Genomic DNA, 19,802 nt, shown 5'->3' with positions numbered 1-19,802 from the left:
ATACTTCTGAGATTCATCCATGTTTATGGTATCCATGTGCTGGTAGTTTGTTTTTCAAATGTTGAATAATAATACTCTGTTGTATGAATTATGTGAATATACCACATTCTCCTTTTGATGAACATCTGGGTTCCTCTGAGCTTGGGGACTTTGGTGTAAAAGTCTGTATGGACATAGTTTTTGTTTCTCTTGGGTAAATATCCAGGAGTAGAATTGTTGGCTGATAATGGGAATTATATGAAGTGTATCTTATTCAGAAGAAACTGCCAGCCTTCCAGAGTGGTTATACCATTTTACATAACACTCAGCGCTGTATGAGAGTTTTAAGTTGCTCCACATCCTTGCAAACATTTTGTGTTGTCTTTTTAATTTTAACCAAAGAAGTTGGTGTGAAGTGCCATCTCACTGGTTTTAATGTGCATTTCCTGAGGACTAATGTTGCTTATCTTTTTGTGAGCTTTGTATAATTTTGTGTTATGGTTGCTCAGTTGCTCATGTCCTGCACATTTTTAAATTTTTTTTGGTATCATTAATCTACAATGGTATCATTAATCTACAATTACATGAGTGACATTATGGTTACTAGACTCCCCACAACATCAAGTCCCCACCATATACCCCATTACAGTCACTGTCCATCGGCATAGTAAGATGCTGTAGAATCACTACTTGTCTTTGTGTTGTATAACCCTCCCCGTGTCCCCCACCCCCTACATTATGTCTGCTAATGGTAATGACCCTTTTCCCCCCTTGTCCCTCCCTTCCCACACATCCTCCCTAGTACCTATCCCTTTAGTAACTGTTAGTCCATTCTTGGGTTCTGTGATTCTGCTGCTGTTTTGTTCCTTCAGTTTTTTTCTTTGTTCTTAGACTCCACAGATGAGTGGAACCATTTGATACTTATCTTTTTCCGCCTGGCTTATTTCACTGAGCATAATAGCCTCTAGCTCCATTCATGTTGCAAATGGTAGGATTTGTTTTCTTCTTATGGCTGAATAATATTCCATTGTGTATATGTACCACATCTTCTTTATCCATTCATCTACTGATGGACACTTAGGTTGCTTCCCTATCTTGGCTATTGTAAATACTGCTGCGATAAACATAGGGGTGCATCTGTCTTTTTCAAACTGGGCTGCTGCATTCTTAGGGTAAATTCCTAGGAGTGGAATTCCTGGGTCAAATGGTATTTCTATTTTAGCTTTTTGAGGAACCTCCATACTGCTTTCCACAATGGACCTATATCCTTTCATTTATTTTACCAGTTTTATAGGCTTAGACTGTGCAGTCATATCATCTTACAACTCTTGAGTTTAGCCTCTCTGCCTTTATTTATGCCTAGGACTTCCAGAAGAATGAGTACAAGTGGTGAGAATGGACATCCTTGCTTTGTTCCCAGTATTAAGAGGAATGTTTTCAACATTTCATTATTAAATATGTTTCTGTAGGTTTTATTTTAGATGGTTTTGTCAGATTAAATTCCATTTCATAGCTTGATGAGTTTTTATTATGAATGGGTATTGACATTGAGTTAATAAAAAGTTAATGATAGAAATTTTCTTCTTTGGTCTGTTACTGTGATGAATTACACAGGTTGATTTTTTGTTTCATAAACTAACCTTGCATTCCTAATGTAAACATCACTTACTCAAGATATATTTTCTTTTTCTTTTTATGTTTCATTTGTGTGTGTGTGTTTGTGTATACACACATATGAATTAGAAACAAGACTGTTCAATTGTACCAGTTCTATTTCAGTTGTTTTTCAAGGAATTTCACCATTCCAAATAAGTTCTTGAATTTTTTGATAAAAAACTGTCCATAATATTCCTTTACTCTTTTGAGGTGTATAGGGTCTGTAGTGAAGTTCCCGTCTTCATTCTTATAAATTCTCTTTCCTTCATATGTTTTAATTTCACATCATCTCTCTTTTCTTGGATAAAATCCTATCAAAGGACCAGATTTTTAGCTTTACTACTTCTGTAGTTTTTTTTCTGTTTTATTGATTTCTCTTCTTAATTTCTTCCTTCTACTTGGTTTTTCTTTTAGCTTTTTAAGGTTGAAACAGGCAACTAATTTTGCACTTTTCTTTTCTAACACTAGGGTTTAAAGAATAAAAAATTTCCCTCTAAGTAAGCACCATCCAAATACCATACCCTGTCTTTACTGTTTTTTTTTTTCCTTTGATTCTTGGGTTATTTGAAAATACAAGTGACCCTTGAACAGTGAGGGAGTTAGGGGTGTCAATACCACATGCAGGAAAAATCTGCATTGTAACTTTGGATTATGATTACCCAAAAACTAAACTACTAAGCCTACTGTTGACCAAATACCATAGCAATAACATGAACAGTTGTTTAACACAGTTTGCATGTTATATGTACTGCAGTCTGTATTCTTACCATAAACTAAGCTAAAGACAATGTTTTTTCAAATTGTTGCAAATCTCCGAAAACATTTTTCCAGTGTATTTATTCCTAAGCATTTGGAGATCTTCCTACATATACTATTGTTACTGATATCTAATTTAATTACATTCTGGCTGGAGAACAAATTTGTAAAATGTCAATCTCTGAAATTAATAAATTTGTTAAGGAATAATTTATAGCCAAATATATGATTTATGGCCAAACGTCCCAAGTCAGTGAATATGCCCTTGAAAAGAATGTGTATTCTGCATTTGTTGTGTGCAGTGTTCTATAAAGGTAGCTGATAAGAGTCATTTATATATGTATTCTTACTGATTCTGTTTCTGGTTCTATCACTGAGAGAGGGTCTTCTTACCAAGATGGTAGATTTATCTGTTTCTCACTTTAGTTCTGTCAGTTTGTACTTCCTTTTTTTTTATTAAGGTATTATTGATACACTCTTATGAAGGTTTCACATGAAAAAACAATGTGGTTACTACATTCACCCATGTTATTGTGACCCCGCATACCCCACTGCAGTCACTGCCCAACAGTACACTAAGATGCCAGAGAGTCACTATTTGCCTTGTCTGCTACACCGTCTTCCCCATGATCCCCCACACACCATGTGCGCCAATCATAATACCCCTCAATCCCCTTCTCCCTCCCTCCCCTCCCTCTCCCCCTTGGCAACCACTAGTCCCTTCTTGGAGTCTGTGAGTCTGTTGCTATTTTGTTTCTTCAGTTTTGCTTTGTTGTTATACTCCACAAATGAGGGAAATCATTTGGTACTTTTCTTTCTCCACCTGGCTTAATTCACTGAGCATAATATCCTCCAGCTCCATCCATATTGTTGCAAATGGAAGGATTTATGTCTTTATTATGGCTGGGTAGTATTCCATTGTGTATATGTACCACATCTTCTCTATCCATTCATCTACTGATGGACACTTAGGTTGCTTCCATATCTTGGCTACTGTAAATAGTGCTACAATAAAGATTGGGGTGCATATGTCTCTCTGAATCTGAGAACTTGTATTTTTTGGGTAAATTCCTAGGAGTGGAATTTCTGGGTCAAATGGTATTTCTATTTTGAGTTTTTTGAGGAAACTCAATATTGTTTTCCACAATGGTTGAACTAATTTACAGTCCCACCAGCAGTGTAGGAGGGTTCCGCTTTCTCCACATCCTTGTCAACATTTGTTGTTGTTTGTCTTTTGGATGGTGGTGATCCTAACTGGTGTGAGGTGATATCTCATTGTGGTTTTAATTTGCATTTCTCTGATGATTAGCGATGTGGAGCACCTTTTCATGTGTCTGTTGGCCATCTGAATTTCTTCTTTGGAGAACTGTCTTTGTGTATGTGAATTCTTTATATATTTTGGATGTTAACCCCTTGTTGGATATGCCATTCACAAATATATTCTCCCATACTGTAGGATGCCTTTTGTTCTGTTGATGGTGTCCTCTGCTGTACAGAAACTTTTTATTAAGGTATCATTGATATACACTCTTATGAAGCTTTCACATGAAAAAAACAATGTGGTTACTACATTTACCCATATTATCAAATCCCTTCCCAAACCCCAATGCAGTCATTGTCTATCAGTGTAGGGTATAGAAGCTTTTTTTTTTATGTTTCAATTTTTTAAAATTAATTAATTAATTTTGTTGTCATTAATCTACAATTACATGAAGAATATTATGTTTACTAGGGTCCCCCCTTCACCAAATCCCCCCACAGACCCCATTACAGTACTGTTCAATCAGCGTAGTAAGATACTGTAGAATCACTACTTGTCTTCTCTGTGTTGCACAGCCCTCCCCATGCCCCCCCCCACATTATACATGGTAATCATAATGTCCCCTTTCTTTTTCCCCACCCTTATCCCTTCCTTCCCTCCCTTTCTCCCCAGTCCCTTTCCCTTTGGTAACTGTTAGTCCATACTTAGGTTCTATGATTCTGCTGCTGTTTTGTTCCTTCAGTCTTTTTTTGTTCCTATAGTCTTTGGGTTTGAGGTGAGTCTCTTGTAAGCAGCATAGGGATGGGTCTTGCTTTTTTATCCATTCTATTATTCTGTGTCTTTTGATTGGTGCATTCAGTCCATTTACATTTAGGGTGATTATTGAAAGATATGTACTTATTGCCATTGCAGGCTTTAGATTCGTGGTTGCCAAAGGCTCAATGTTAGCTTCTTTAGTATCTTAATGTCGAACTTAACTCACTTATTGAGCTATTTTAAACACTGTCTGGTCATTCTTTATTTTTCTCCCTTCTTATTCCTCCTCCTCCGTTCTTTACATGTTGGTTGTTTTATTCTGTGCTCTTTTGTGCTTCCTTTAACTGCTTTTGTGGGTAGTTGATTTTATTTTTTGCCTTTAGTTAGTATTTGGTTGGTCTGCTTTCTTTGCTGTGATTTTATTTTCTCTGGTGACATCTATTTAGTCTTAGGAGTGCTCCCATCAAGAGTAGTCCCTCTAAAATACCCTGTAGAGGTTGTTTGTGGGAGGCAAATTCCCTCAACTTTTGCTTGTCTGGGAATTGCTTAATCCCTCCTTCATACTTAAATGATAGTTGTGCTGGATACAGTATTCTTGGTTCCAGGCTCTTCTCTTTCATTGCATTAAATATATCATGCCATTCTCTTCTGGCCTGTAAGGTTTCTGTTGAGAAGTCTGATGATAGCCTGATGGGTTTTCCTTTGTAGGTGACCTTTTTCCTCTGTCTAGCTGCCTTTAACACTCTGTCCTTGTCCTTGATCTTTGCCATTTTAATTATTATGTATCTTGGTGTTGTCCTCCTTGGGTCCTTTCTGTTGGGAGTTCTGTACACTTCCATGGTCTGATCGATTATTTCCTCCCCCAGTTTGGGGAAGTTTTCAGCAATTATTTCTTCAAATACTCTTTCTATTCCTTTTTCTCTCTCTTCTTCTTCTGATACCCCTATAATGCGGATATTGTTCCTTTTGGATTGGTCACACAGTTCTCTTAATCTGGTTTCATTCCTGGAGATCCTTTTATCTCTCTCTGTCAGCTTCTCTGTGTTCCTGTTCTCTGGTTTCTATTCCATCAGTGGCCTCTTGCATCTTATCCATTGTGCTTATAAATGCTTCCAGAGATTGTTTCACTTCTGTAATCTCCCTCTGGACTTCATCCCTTAGCTCTTGCATATTTCTCTGCAGGTCCATCAGCATGGTTATGAACTTTATTTTTAATAGTTTTTCAGGAAGACTGGCTAGGTCTATCTCCTTCTCAGGGTTTGCCTCTGTGATCTTGGTCTGTATCAATTTCTTTTGCCTTTTCATGGTGATAGATATATTTGTGGGGAGCTGGCACGTATGTTGGGTAAGAGAAAGTCCCTTCTTGCCAGCTTGTGGCCCCCTCCTCTCCTGGGAGAACAGCGGCCTCTAGCGGCTTGTGCTGGGCAGCTGCGTGCATATGGGGCTTCTGATCTTGCCCGGCTGCTATGGAGTTTAGCGCTGCAGTTGCTGTGGGCGTGGCCTGACTCAGGCTGCTGCTCCAATATGGCGGAGCCGCGTCAGAGGGGGGACAGGCGGGTTTTTTATCACGGTGTGAGGTCTGTGAGCTGTGCTGCGGGGGTTCGGGCGCCCAGAGTTTCCCAGGGATTCGCAGCTGCTGGGCTAAGTGTCCCAGGGCACTTCTGTCCAGCTGTGGGGTCCCTGTCCCTTTAAGACTTTCAAAAAGCACTCGCTTTTCTTTCTCCCAGGTACGCCTTCTGTGGGGACCCGCTCACAGGTCTTACTGTCCTGTTTCCCTAGTTTCCAGCACTCCACGCACGCACGCACTGTGTAACTGCGCTCTGATGTGGATGGCTAGGGCTGGGTGATTAGCAGTCCTGGGCTCCCTCTCCCTCCCCGCTCCAACTCCTTTCCTCCCTCCGGGAGCTGGGGTGAGCGGCGCTCAGGTCCCGCCGGGCCACGGCTTGTATCTTACCCCCTTCGTGAGGCACTGGGTTCTCGTGGGTGTGGATGTAGTCTGGCTGTTGTCCTTTGTCTTCTGGTCTCTCTTTTAGGATTAGTTGTATTTGTTGTATTTTCAAAAATATGTATGGTTTTGGGAGGAGATTTCCGCTGCTCTACTCACGCCACCATCTTGGTTCTCTCCCCCAGAAGCTTTTAAGGTTGATGTAGTCCCATGTGTTCATTTCTGCTTTTGTTTCCCTTGCTCGAAGAGATGCATTCAGGAAGAAGTTGCTCTTGTTTATATTCAGGAGATTTTTGCCTATGTTTTTTTCTAAGAGTTTTATGGTTTCATGACTTACATTCAGGTCTTTGATCCATTTTGAATCTGCTTTTGTGTATGGGGTAAGACAATAACCCAGTTTCATTCTCTTGCATGTAACTGTCCAGTTTTGCCAACATCAGCTGTTGAAGAGGCTGTCATTTGCCCACTGTATGTTCATGGCTCCTTTATCGTATATTAATTGACCATATATGCTTGGGTTTATATCTGGGCTCTCTAGTCTGTTCCATCTTTACTATGTACCTCCTTCTACTCACTTTGGGCCTTATTTGTTCTTCTTTTTCTAGATTCATTAATTGTGAATTTATACTGTTCATATGGGGTTGGTCTTCTTTCCTGAGGCAGGCCTGTATTGCAATATACTTCCCTCTTAGCATGGCCTTCGCTGTGTCCCACAGATTTTGTGGTGTTGAATTATTGTTGTCATTTGTCTCCATATATCGCTTTATCTCTGTTTTTATTTGGTCATTGATCCATTGGTTATTTAGGAGCATGTTGTGAAGCCTCCATGTGTTTGTGGGCTTTTTAGTTTTCTTTGCATAATTTATTTCTCGTTTCATACCTTTGTAGTCTGAGAAGCTGTTTGGTACAATTTCAGTCTTTTTGAATTTACTGAGGCTCTTTGTGGCCTAATATATGATCTGTTCTTGAAAATGTTCCATGTGCACTTGAGAAGAATGTGTATCCTGCTGCTTTTGGGTGGAGAATTCTGTATATTTCTGTTAGGTCTATCTGTTCTAGTGTGATGTTCAATGCCTCTGTCTCCTTAGTTATTTTCTGTCTTGTTGATCTGTCCTTTGGAGTGAGTGGAGTGTTGGGAGTCTTCTAGAGTGAATTCATTGCATTCTATCTCCCCTTTTATTCTGTTAGTATTTGTTTCACATATGTAGATGCTCTTGTGTTGGTCACATAGATGTTTATAATGGTTATATCCTCTTGTTGGACTGACCCCTTTATCATTATGTAATGTCCTTCTTTGTCTCTTGTGCTTTGTTTTGAAGTCTATTTTGTCTGATACAAGTACTGCAACACCTGCTTTTTTCTCCCTATTAGTTCCATGAAATATCTTTTTCCATCCCTTCACTTTTAGTCTGTGTGTATGTCTTTGGGTTTCAAGTATGTCTCTTGTAGGCAGCATATAGTTGGGTCTTGTTTTTTTAATCCATTCAGTATCTATGTCTTGATTGGTGCATTCAGACCATTGACATTTAGGGTGATTATTGATAGGTATGTACTTACTGCCATTGCAGGCTTTAGATTTGTGGTTACCAAAAGTTCAAGGGTAACTTCCTTACTATCTAAGAGTCTAACTTAACTCACCTAGTATGCTATTACAAACACAATCTAAAGATTCTTTTTTTTTTTCCCTCCTTTTCTTCCTCCTCTATCCTTTATATATTAGGTATCATATTCTGTACTTTTTGTCTATCCCTTTTTATTACCTCTGGTGACAGTTATTTAAACTTAGGAACACTTCCACCTATAGCAGTCCCTCCAAATACACTGTAGAGATGGCTTGTGGGATCAAAATTCTCTCAGCTTTTGCTTATCTGGAAATTGTTTAATCCCTCCTTCAAATTTGTTTTTTTTTATTAATCTATAATTACATGAAGAACATTATGTTTACTAGGCTACCCCTTCACCAAGACCCCCCACAAACCCCATTACAGTCACTGTCCAGCAGTGTAAGATGCTGTAGAATCACTACTTAATCTTCTCTGTGTTGTACAGCCCTCCCCATGCCCGCCCCTGACATTATACATGCTAATCATAAGGCTTCTTTCCTTTTTCCCCGCCCTTATCCCTCCCTTCCCACCCATCCTCCCCAGTCCCTTTCCCTTAGGTAACTGTGGGTTCTGTGATTCTGCTGCTGTTTTGTTCCCTCACTTTTCCTTTGTTCTTCTACTCCACAGATGAGTGAAATCATTTGATACTTGTCTTTCTCCGCCTGGCTTATTTCACAGAGCATAATACCCTCTAGCTCCATCCATGTTGTTGCAAATGGTATGATTTGTTTTCTTCTTATGGCTGAATAATATTCCATTGTGTATATGTACCACATCTTCTTTATCCATTCTTCTACTGATGGACACTTAGGTTGCTTCCATTCCTTTGCTATTGTAAATAGTGCTGCGATAAACATAGGGGTGCATATGTCTTTTTCAAACTGGGCTGCTGCATTCTTAGGGTAAATACCTAGAAGTGGAATTCCTGGGTCAAATGATGTGTCTATTTTGAGCATTTTGAGGAACCTCCATACTGCTTTCCACAATGGTTGAACTAATTTACATTCCCACCAGCAGTGTAGGTTCCCCTTTCTCCACAACCTCGCCAACATTTGTTGTTTGTCTTTTGGATGGTGGCGATCCTTACAGGTGTGAGGTGATATCTCATTGTGGTTTTAATTCGCATTTCTCTGGTGACTAACGATGTGGAGCATCTTTTCATGTGTCTGTTGGCCATCTGAATTTCTTCTTTAGAGAACTGTCTATTCAGCTCCTCTGCCTATTTTTTAATTGGATTATTTGCCTTTTTTTTGTTGAGGTGCATGAGCTCTTTATGTATTTTGGATGTCAACCCTTTATTGGATCTGTCATTTATGAATATATTCTCCCATACTGTATGGTACCTTTTTGTTCTATTGATGGTGTTCCTTTGCTGTACAGAAGCTTTTCAGCTTGATATAGTCCCACTTGTTCATTTTTGCTTTTGTTTCCCTTGCCCGGGGAGATATGTTCATGAAGAAGTCACTCATGTTTATGTCCAGGAGATTTTTGCATATGTTTTTTTCTAAGAGTTTTATGGTTTCATGACTTACATTCAGGTCTTTGATCCATTTCGAATTTACTTTTGTGTATGGGGTTACACAGTGATCCAGTTTCATTCTATTACATGTAGCTGTCCAGTTTTGCCAGCACCATCTGTTGAAGAGACTATCATTTCCCCATTGTATGTCCATGGCTCCTGTATCGTACATTAATTGACCATATATGTTTGGGTTAATGTTTGGAGTCTCTATTCTGTTACACTGGTCTGTGGCTCTGTTCTTGTGCCAGTACCAAATTGTCTTGATTAGTATGGCTTTGCAGTAGAGCTTGAAGTTGGGGAGCGAGATCCCCCCCACTTTCTTCTTCTTTCTCAGGATTGCTTTGGCTATTCGGGGTCTTTGGTGTTTCCATATGAATTTTTGAACTATTTGTTCCAGTTCGTTGAAGAATGCTGTTGTACCTCAACATAATAAAGGCCATATATGACAAAGCACAGCCAATATCATACTGAAGAGCGAGAAGCTGAAAGCTTTTCCTCTGAGATAGGGTACAAGACTAGGATGCCCACTCTCCCCACTGTTATTCAACATAGTACTGGAAGTCCTAGCCACGGCAATTAGACAAAACAACGAAATACAAGGATCCAGATTGGTAAAGAAGTTAAACTGTCACTATTTGCAGATGACATGATATTGTACAAAATAAACCCTAAAGACTCCACTCCAAAACCACTAGAATTAAATATCGGAATTCAGCAAAGTTGCAGGATACAAAATTAACACACAGAAATATGTGGCTTTCCTATACACTAACAATTAACTAATAGAAAGAGAAATCAGGAAAACAATTCCATTCACAATAGCATCAAAAAGAATAAAATACCTAGGAATAAATGTAACCAAGGAAGTGAAAGTCCTATACCTGAAAACTATAAGACACTCTTAAGAGAAATTAAAGAGGACACTAAGAAATGGGAACTCATCCCATGCTCTTGGCTAGGAAGAATTAATATCATCAAAATGGCCATCCTGCCCAAAGCAACATACAGATTTGATGCATCCCTATAAAATTACATCCTTCAAATTTAAATGATAATCTTGTTGGATAAATTATTCTTGGTTTGTGGCCCTTCTGCTTTGTTGCATTAAATATATCATGCCACTCCCTTCTGGCCTGTAAGGTTTCTGCTGAGAAGTCTGATGATAGCCTGATGGGTTTTCCTTTGTATGTGATCTTATTTCTCTCTCTGGCTGGTTTTAACAGTCTGTCCTTATCCTTGATCTTTTTCATTTTAATTATTATATGTCTTGGTGTTATCTTCCTTGGGTCCCATGTGTTGGGAGGTCTCTCCACCTCAATAGCCTGAGAGACTATCTCCTTCCCCAGATTGTGGATGTTTTCAGGAATTACTTCTTCAAAGATACTTTCTATCTCTTTTTCTCTCTTCTTCTTCTTCTGGTACCCCTGTAATACAAATATTGTTCCGTTTGGATTGTTCACACAGTTCTCTTAGTATTCTTCCATTCCTAGACATCCTTTTTTCTTTCTGTACTTCAGCTTCCTTATATTTTTCTCCTCTAATTCCTATTTTATTTATTTTCTCCTCCACCTTATCTAATCTGCTTTTAATACCCTCCCTTGTGTTCTTTAACAATTGGATCTCTATCCTAAATTCATTCCTGAGATCTTGAATATTTTTCTGTACCTCCAGGAGCATGTTTATGATTTTTTTTTTGAAGTCTATTTCAGGAAGATTTATTAATTCAGTTTCACTCTATAATCTTTTTCTGTTGTTGAGATTTTGCTTTGAACCAGGTTCCTTTGACGTTTCATATTTGTATGTGGCGCCCTCTAGTGCCCAGAAGCTCTTCTCTCTGGAGCTGCTCAGTCATTGGAGAGATGTCAGGGGTCACAGGTGGTGCTGGTGCCTGCATGGAGGAAGGAGCTGTTTCCTGCTTCCCAGCTGCTATGCCTGTCTCCACTGTCAGAAATCAGTGTGCCAAACACACAGGTGTAAGCCTCTGTGCTTTGTGTTTGTCGCTGCTGTAGGCGGGGCTTCCCTGTGGCTGGCCTAACATGAGGGCAGGGTTTGCCAGTTTGCAAGGTAGTTGTTGAGTCGCCGGGAGGAAGGCGCAATAGAATGCCTATCACTGGGGGGGGGCCTTTAAGCTGCATAGCCAGCCACGGGGAAGGAGCGCCTCACGATGGTGAAACTTCCCAACCTGTTGGGCAGAGTGCACCTGGACAATTTTGTCTACCTGTCTTTTTCTCCTGATCAGTAAGCTCTGTGCAATCCTTGCCCCTTTAGCAGCCCTCTCGCTTTTATGAAGTCTCTCAGACTGTCCACCCAGATCAGCCAGGTATGAATCCATTTTCCACAAGCAGTTGGAATCTCAGTCTCTCCAGGTATTCTGCCTGTCTTAGCTTTCCAACACCAGTAATCACCAGAGCACCATGCAATGTAGTTTAATGCTTCCAGAGCAGATGTCCAGGGCTATGTGTTCAGCAGTCCCAAATCTCCATTCACTCCTGGCTCTGTTTCTCTTTTTTCCTGCTGGTGAGCTGGGATGGGGGAAAGGCTTGGGTCCTGCTGGGTCACAGCTTTGGTACGTTACCCTGTTCCGTGGGTTCTCTGTCTTCTCCAGGTTTATGCAATCTGGCACAGTCTTCTTTCCTGTTGTTCTTTCAGGATTAGTTATATTAATTATATTTTTGTATTACATATGGTTTTAGGAGGAGGTCACTGTCTCTCCTCTCATGCCATCTTTAATCTTGTAAGAATCCAGTTTGTACTTCTTTCATTGAAAGTTTTTTACTAGGTGATACTCATTTCTGATTATGTCACCATGTTTTCTTAGTCTAATATCAAATATAATCTTACCAACTTGCTTTGTGTTCTTATCTCTTTTTCCATTCTTTTATTTTCAAACTGTCTTTGTATGTAAAGGAAGTCTCTTGTAACAAAACAGCATTTAGCTGATTATTGCTTTTTTGAAATCCAGATGCTATAACCTTGGCTTTTAATGGGATTATTTAGTCCATTTACAGTTACTATAATTATTGATATGGTTGGAATTAGGTGTGTTGTTTCCTTTTACTTCTTCTGTTTTCCCACCCTTCTTTCCTCTTCATGGATTAATCAAGTGTTTTCCCATATTCCATCTTTATTCCTCTAGTGATTTCTTAGTACATGGTTTAGATTTGTAGTGCTCACTCTGTAGGTTATAGTGTACATCCCTTAACACAGTTTGAGTTAATACTGTAGTACTTTACAGAAAACATAACTCTGCGGTAATTAACTTGCATTTACCACTCTCCTTTGTGCTGTTTACATCTGCATACTTGATTAGTCACATAACACAGAATTGTAATTTCTGTGCTGAACAGTATAAATGAGTGAAAAGGACAAAAAGTAACCATTTTCACTCTTTTTTACTTTTGTTGCTCTTTATTCTTTATTGTAAATCCTTTTTCCATCTGGTGTTATTTCTCTTCACCTTTTCTTTTGCATTGTATAGCTACAGATCTGCTGATGAAGTCTCTCAGCTTTTGTTTATTTGGAGATGTTAATGTCACCCTCATTTTTGAAGGACTTTTGTTGGCTTTATGTTTTTTCATTTAGCATCTACAGACTTCCTTCTGTGGTCTTTGTTTCTAGTGAGAAGTTAACTGTCTCTGTAATTCATAGCTGCTTCTGTGCATGTAAGTTTTTTTCCTCTAGCTGCTTTTGAGATTTTTGGCTGCTCACAAGGATTAGCATACATATGGGTATGCGTGGGATTACTGAACTCGTTGGATGTGTGCATTAATTTTTTAAATTGGGAACTTTGGTCATTATCATCTTTAGATATTCTGACCCATTTTCTCTGCTTTACCCCGGGACTTCCATGACTTGTAGTCCTGCTTGCTGTTGCTCCATTGGTCACTGAGGCTTTGTTCATATACTTTCTCTCCATGCTTCCTATTGGGTAATGTTCATTTGACTTCAAGTTGTGGACTTTTCTTTCAATCCCAAAAGGCTGTTTATCCCATAAAGTGAGTTTTATTTTTTAGTACTGTACTTCCTAGATCTACAATTTCAATTTTTTAAAAAAATACTCATTTTGACTCTCAACCTTTGAACAAGGATGTATGTGCTTGAAGATGTTTACAATAGTTGCCTCTAAGCCGTGCATATTTTTTTCTGGTATCATTGATACACACGCTTATGAAGGTTTCACATGTAAAACATTGTAGTACTACATTCACCCATATTATCTAGTCCCCCTATACACCATTGCAGTCACTGTCATCAGTGTAGTGAGATGCCAGGGTCACTACTTGTCTTCTCTGTGTTAGACTGTCTTCCCCATTACCTGCCTGCCCCCACACCATGTGTACATAGTACCCCTCAATCCCCCTCTCCCTCCCTCCTCCCCACCCCTCCCTTTTGGTAACCACTAGTCCCTTCTTGGAGCCTGGAGTCTGCTGATGTTTTGTTCCTTCAGTTTTGCTTCAGTTTTGTTCCTTCAATTTTACTCCACAAATGAGGAAAATCATTTGGTACTTGTCTTTCTCTGCCTGGCTTATTTCACTGAGCATAATACCCTCTAGCTCCATCCATGTTGTTGCAAATGGTAGGATTTGTTTTCTTCTCATAAGCTCTGCATATTCTAATGGTCAGTAATTTGGGTGTCTGTGTTGGTTGCATTTACTCTACTTGGACCACATTTTCTTGTTTCTTCAGGTGTCTAGTCATTTCTGGAGGCTTGATTTTACATTTTAAGGGGTCTTTTGTCTCTGGCTGATACAAGGTGGGATCTTCCTGGGGTTTCTGTGGATAGCTCAAGGTGTGTACCAAGTTCCTCTAATATGGCAGTTTGACACTTCAAACTTGTTTTTATCATCCACAGCTGTATCTCTGCTCAGTTCTGTGCCATCCAGATACTGTTTTTTGCTCGATTCCTTGGGGTATCCTTTGTGTATGAGCACTTCTGGAGTTAAGGATTCAGAGAGATTTTATAGATTTGGTGCTGCCCCTTTTATGTGATTTTCCCCCACCATTTTCATCTCCTTTGAGCCCCAAATTCTGTCCTAGAGCACCTTACATCATACTGCAGGTCTTCTTGTGTAGGTATAGCTGCTCATGTTACAAGACCAGGGAGGTCATTCCATCTGGAAAGCACCATGCAAACCACATAAAGAACTCCTCCTCTTGCTTCAAGTCTCTTCTACACTTTCTGCCTGATTTTATCATACTCTAGTGCCTCCTGTAGTTTTTTTGGTTGTTTTTCAGAGTTCTCTGTATATGCAGGGGGATTAGACCAATATAAGCTGTCTCCCCACTTCCCCCACCCCAACTGGTTATAGATCATCGCTTTTTTTGGACTTGGTAGTCAGAACTGAACATGTCATGGTTTTGACTGTTTTATAAGTGATGCTTTAATGATTTTTAAACTAATGCCTTCTAGGAGGAAATTGAGCAAATATATATTAAACGCTAAGAAAGGAGACTTTAGCAGGTGAAACAACTCTTAAATTCCTGTAATTAATTTTTTCTTAGGCTAAGTGCTATTTATGGAGGTACCTACATGCTCAATAAACCAATTGAAGAAATCATTATGGAAAATGGAAAAGTGATTGGTGTGAAATCTGAAGGAGAGGTAAGTAGCTTTTACAATTTAAAAAATGCTGTGCTCTTGTGAAGAAAATTTCCTTATATGTACTTAAATTTGGTATGGACATCAGTGCTAGATTTCAGATTATATGTCCTTTCTTTATGGCAAATTGGTATTCGTAATGAATAAGGACTAGTTAAATAGATGCTGTACTTTATTTAAAAACAACAGTTATAGTGCTTTCTATTGTGTCATTTCTTAAGATTAAAATAAACATTATGGATGAGCTCTGAATGGTAATGGTAAACATTTTATATCGTGTGGGCTGGTGCCTGTCTTCTAAATTTTTACTTAAATTTAGCTTTATTTATACCACTTTCAATTTATTGGTTGAAATTGGATTTGGAGAGTACTGACCTGTTTTTTTGTTTTGGTAGAGTTTTGTGCAGTATTTCTCAAATTCTAATTGAATATAAATTATTGTTTTTGAAGTGCATGTTCTGATTCAGTAGGTCTAAGGAGGTGAGTCTGCATTTTCTTACAAGCTCTCAGGTGATGCTGTTGGTTTGTAAACCAGATCATTCATAATTTATGAAATACCAAGTCTTACAAATAGAATTGCTTTAAAAAAAAAAAAAACCTCAGAAAGTAAGTTTAAAAATCTTGTATTCCATAGGTAAAGACCATATAATCTGCTCTCAGTCATTCGCCATCTGAACTTTTATTATTGTTGTAGATCTTTTGTAATTACCTTGTGCTTTCAGCATAACAGATGTTTAGGAAATAGGGATGAATGTTCTAACCTGATAAATGTCCTAGTTCATTTTTCTTTGCTTCACACAGCTGCTTCAGTTTGAAGGCTTTGCTATAAAGAGGAAGACGACTATAGTTTTTCTTGCAATTAAAGTTTTGCTTAGCATATTAAGATGACACTGACTTTGGTCTGTTTGTAATTAGTACTGTCACAGCACATTTGGTTTTTACCAGGGTCATTCATGCATGATAGCCTTGAAAGATACTATATTTCATTTAATTCTCTTTGAGGTTGGGTACTTCTGTGCATTGTGTAGCCTACCATTTGAACACGACTTAGAATCAGGGGTCTGTTTCTGGAGAATTCTAGGGATTATTGGCAGAGTTAGTTTTAAATTATGTCATGGATACTGTATAACAAAGTCATTAAATATTTTGTGCAGATTGCTCGTTGTAAGCAGCTCATCTGTGATCCCAGCTATGTAAAAGATCGGGTAGCAAAAGTGGGCCAGGTGATCAGGGTCATCTGCATCCTCAGCCACCCTATCAAAAACACCAATGATGCCAACTCCTGCCAGATCATTATTCCACAGAACCAAGTCAATCGCAAGTCAGGTGAGTTATGAAGATCAGATGTTTGTAGAATTTTATTAGACATATCTGTCTTGTTTCATCCCGTGTTCCTCATGTATCTGCTGTTACACTGAAGTAACTAGTTTACATAAGGGAAACAGTGTGATGGGTCCCTTTTAGCTCATCAACATCCTGAATCATCATTGCATTGAAATAGACAAATTAGCCCCCAGAGCCTTTCCTAGGACTTACCTGTTACTTTGGACTGTCATTTCCTCACTTAGAATAGCACCAGAAGACTGGACCAGATAGATAGCTGTCCTGGTGTCTCCTGGCAGTTCAGCATTGTGTGCCTCAAAGAAGTTTGTGCTGTTGGTTGACTTCTGTTTTTGACCTGATGACAGTGCTGCTTATATGCCATTTTTTTGTTAACTTAAGATTTAGCAGTGTGCTAAAAAACAATTTCCATCTCTCTGAGTTAAGATCAGGACCTAGTACTATTTAATTCATAATCTGTTTGCTTTTATCAGTTTCCATCCACTAGCTTTTCCCATCTTCCTTTCAGTTAGAAGCCCTTTTATTTATCGAAAATTCAACTTAAAAGGGGTGCTGAGAGCTGTCTATACAGTTGACCATTGATCAACATGGTTTGAACTTTCTGGACCCACTCAAATGCAGATTTTTTCAATAAATATATTGGGAAATATTTTGGAGATAAGAATTTTAATTGTTACTGTTTATTGTAAGAATATAGTACATAACACATATACAAAATATGCGTTACTTGCTTACTGTTGGCCAGAAGCCCTTATTGATAACATGGACTGTTAGTTAAGTTTTGGGTGAGTCAGGAGTTACATGTGGATTTTTGACTGCTTGGTGGGGGGTCAACACCCCTCACCTCCATGTTGTTCAAGGGTCAGCTGTTATTTTTTTCCCATAAAAGAAACCAAAATCACAGGATATTATTACTAGAACAAAGGGACTTACACTAAAGTAATCTTTCAAGGGTTCCCAAGCAGATCCCTGGGTCTGTGAAAGCTCAGAGAGGAAGAAGAACCCAGAGCAGTTGGTATCAGGTGTGTTAGGGTTCCAGTTAGCTGTGACAGGGGTGGGAAGAGAAATTTCATTTCCAAGTCCAGCAGTTCAGTGCCACATAAATCCCTAATCTCCTTGGCTTAAAGTTCCTATAAGAATTTGCACATATTATATATGACCCTGTTTGCCTCTATTTATAATTTATAATGCATAGAAAATATTGTCTGTTCCATGTAATTTTAATTCATGCCTCACTAATATATGGGTGAAAGCAGTATGTACACATGCTCGTGGTTTGCAACCCTTGGCAATGAGATGGCATGACTTTTTTCCAGATATCTATGTCTGCATGATTTCCTCTGCACACAACGTGGCAGCACAAGGGAAGTACATTGCCATAGTTAGTACTACTGTGGAGACCAAGGAACCCGAGAAAGAAATCAGACCAGCTTTGGAACTCTTGGAACCAGTTGAACAGAAGTAAGTGATGTGTTCATTTCTATCAGCTGAAGTCAGAGATTGATTTTGGCTCCATGGTGGAGTGAACTCTGTAAGATGAGTGAAAGCAGCCGTTGGCTGCTTGCTGTGTGGGTATCATCTTGACCAGTCTTATTACCTTTTGGGTTTTGGATTTCAGGCAAAGCCGTAATGGATGTGGGGTCAGCTCACCTCCTGACTTAATTCTTTTTTCGTTCCAGATTTGTTAGCATCAGTGACCTCCTTGTACCAAAAGATTTGGGAACAGAAAGCCAGGTGAGTGTGGTGATCTGAAAAGGGTGTTAGCAGGCTTTGTCAGGAGATATTCCTACAGTCTCAAGTGTTTGTAATTTTTATTTCCAGATCTTTATTTCTCGCACATATGATGCCACAACTCACTTTGAGACAACCTGTGATGACATTAAGGACATCTATAAGAGGATGACAGGATCAGAGTTTGACTTTGAGGAAATGAAGCGCAAGAAAAATGACATCTATGGGGAAGACTAACAACAGTACATGTTACCTAATTAGGACAAACTTAAGATTTGGCAAATAATGCGTATTGTATTGAAATCAATATTGTAAGGCCTGCTTTTGTAATCAAAACAGATTGCAGAGCACTGTACCAGTAAATACTCCTCCCCTTTCTAATATCATGTATTAACTTGTTTTCATGGAGTGGCTATTCAGAATTGGCAAGTTACCACATTCTATTCAATTTAACCAATACTGGCTTTTTTTTTTCTAGTGAAGGATCAGTTTTAAAAAAATGTGATGTTGATGCAGAGAACTTGATACAGTATTTGTATCTCGTAGCCTTGCAATTATGTGCTTCTGCTCAAGAGCTGGATCAGTACAGTTTGAGTGCCATCTGTCCTCTTGACTTACAAGATTTGAAAAGTCAAATAAAATATTCCATAATTTGGGACAGCATCTCTAAGTTTTCCCTATACCTCAATATTTTGCATCAAGTATTATGACAGTGCCCCTGTAGCATAGCCACACATTTGGTTTATATGGGCCTAAAATTCTAACTCAGCTCCAGATTTTGAGTCATTTTGGAGGAAGCATGTGTGCCGTGTTTCAACCTAATAAACTGATGAGAACAAAGGGGAAAAAGAAACCAATCATAAAGCAGGTAAATGTAGAAGCTTTTTTGTATCCCAGGTGTGGCTTCTTTGGTGGACCAAGCTGCAATGCAGTATTGATTTGACAGCGCCTTCCCTTCAGTGATGTCTGTCTCAAAATGGCTCCAATGATTTCTGTACTGCACAATAAAGCTGAACTCTGGAAACCAGTTCCCTCTTGGTTGGTTTATTGTGTCCTGGCGTATATGAGGTTGAAAGTGGTGTGCTGGTGAGACACAGTTGCACGTCCTTCAGTAGAGCTAAGATAGAGCTATTGGAGCTGGTGTGCTCAGCCATTGACAGTATGGGGAAAGTCCAAGCTGAGGGATGGAAACAGTCTGTCACCTGGCTTCACGGTGAGTAGCCCCCAAACTGTATTCTTGGAGCAGTGTAATGAGACTCTTGGTTGGCCCAGTGGTTTAGAGCAAGTGTTTTTCCCATGTGAGTTAACGCCTCTGGTACTTGTGCTTATAGCAGCAGTTGTTCGGTGGATTCGTCATTCAGCTCATTCTTCATTGTGGGACGCTGTCTTGCACACTGTGACATTTAGTAGTGTCTCTGGCCTCTAGCCACTAGATACCAATAGCACTTTCCTAGCTGATAACCAAGAACGTCCCCAGACATTCTCACACATCTCCTGGGGCACAAAATTACCACAGTTGAGAACAACTGCTGTATCTACATGCCCTTATGTGAATCCCCAGCAAGCCTTTCCCTCCCTGTGAGACTTCAAATTTTGAACTACTACTACTACTAACCCAGCTTGTACCTTTGCCAGCATTGAGTCCAAATAAA

The 19,802-nt window shown here is 39.2% G+C and overlaps 1 protein-coding gene across 2 annotated transcripts in view; it reads left to right on the top strand.

The window, feature by feature from the left end:
* Positions 1–19,179, top strand: part of GDI2 (GDP dissociation inhibitor 2) — a 37,326-nt gene extending 18,147 nt beyond the window's left edge. For both annotated transcript variants that reach the window (XM_057498172.1, XM_036908214.2), the window contains 5 exons: positions 14,982–15,081; positions 16,233–16,404; positions 17,736–17,880; positions 18,099–18,153; positions 18,241–19,179. In XM_057498172.1, the coding sequence (XP_057354155.1) occupies positions 14,982–15,081; positions 16,233–16,404; positions 17,736–17,880; positions 18,099–18,153; positions 18,241–18,387 (619 nt within the window). In that variant the 3' untranslated portion in view covers positions 18,388–19,179. The remainder of the gene's footprint in view (positions 1–14,981; positions 15,082–16,232; positions 16,405–17,735; positions 17,881–18,098; positions 18,154–18,240) is intronic.
* Positions 19,180–19,802: the final 623 nt, after the last annotated feature.

Source organism: Manis pentadactyla, chromosome 3 (assembly GCF_030020395.1).
Source record: "Manis pentadactyla isolate mManPen7 chromosome 3, mManPen7.hap1, whole genome shotgun sequence".
In the NCBI taxonomy this organism is placed as follows: domain Eukaryota; kingdom Metazoa; phylum Chordata; class Mammalia; order Pholidota; family Manidae; genus Manis; species Manis pentadactyla.
The sequence above is the reverse complement of the archived record's forward strand: the minus strand, read 5'-3'. Positions and strand labels throughout refer to the sequence as shown.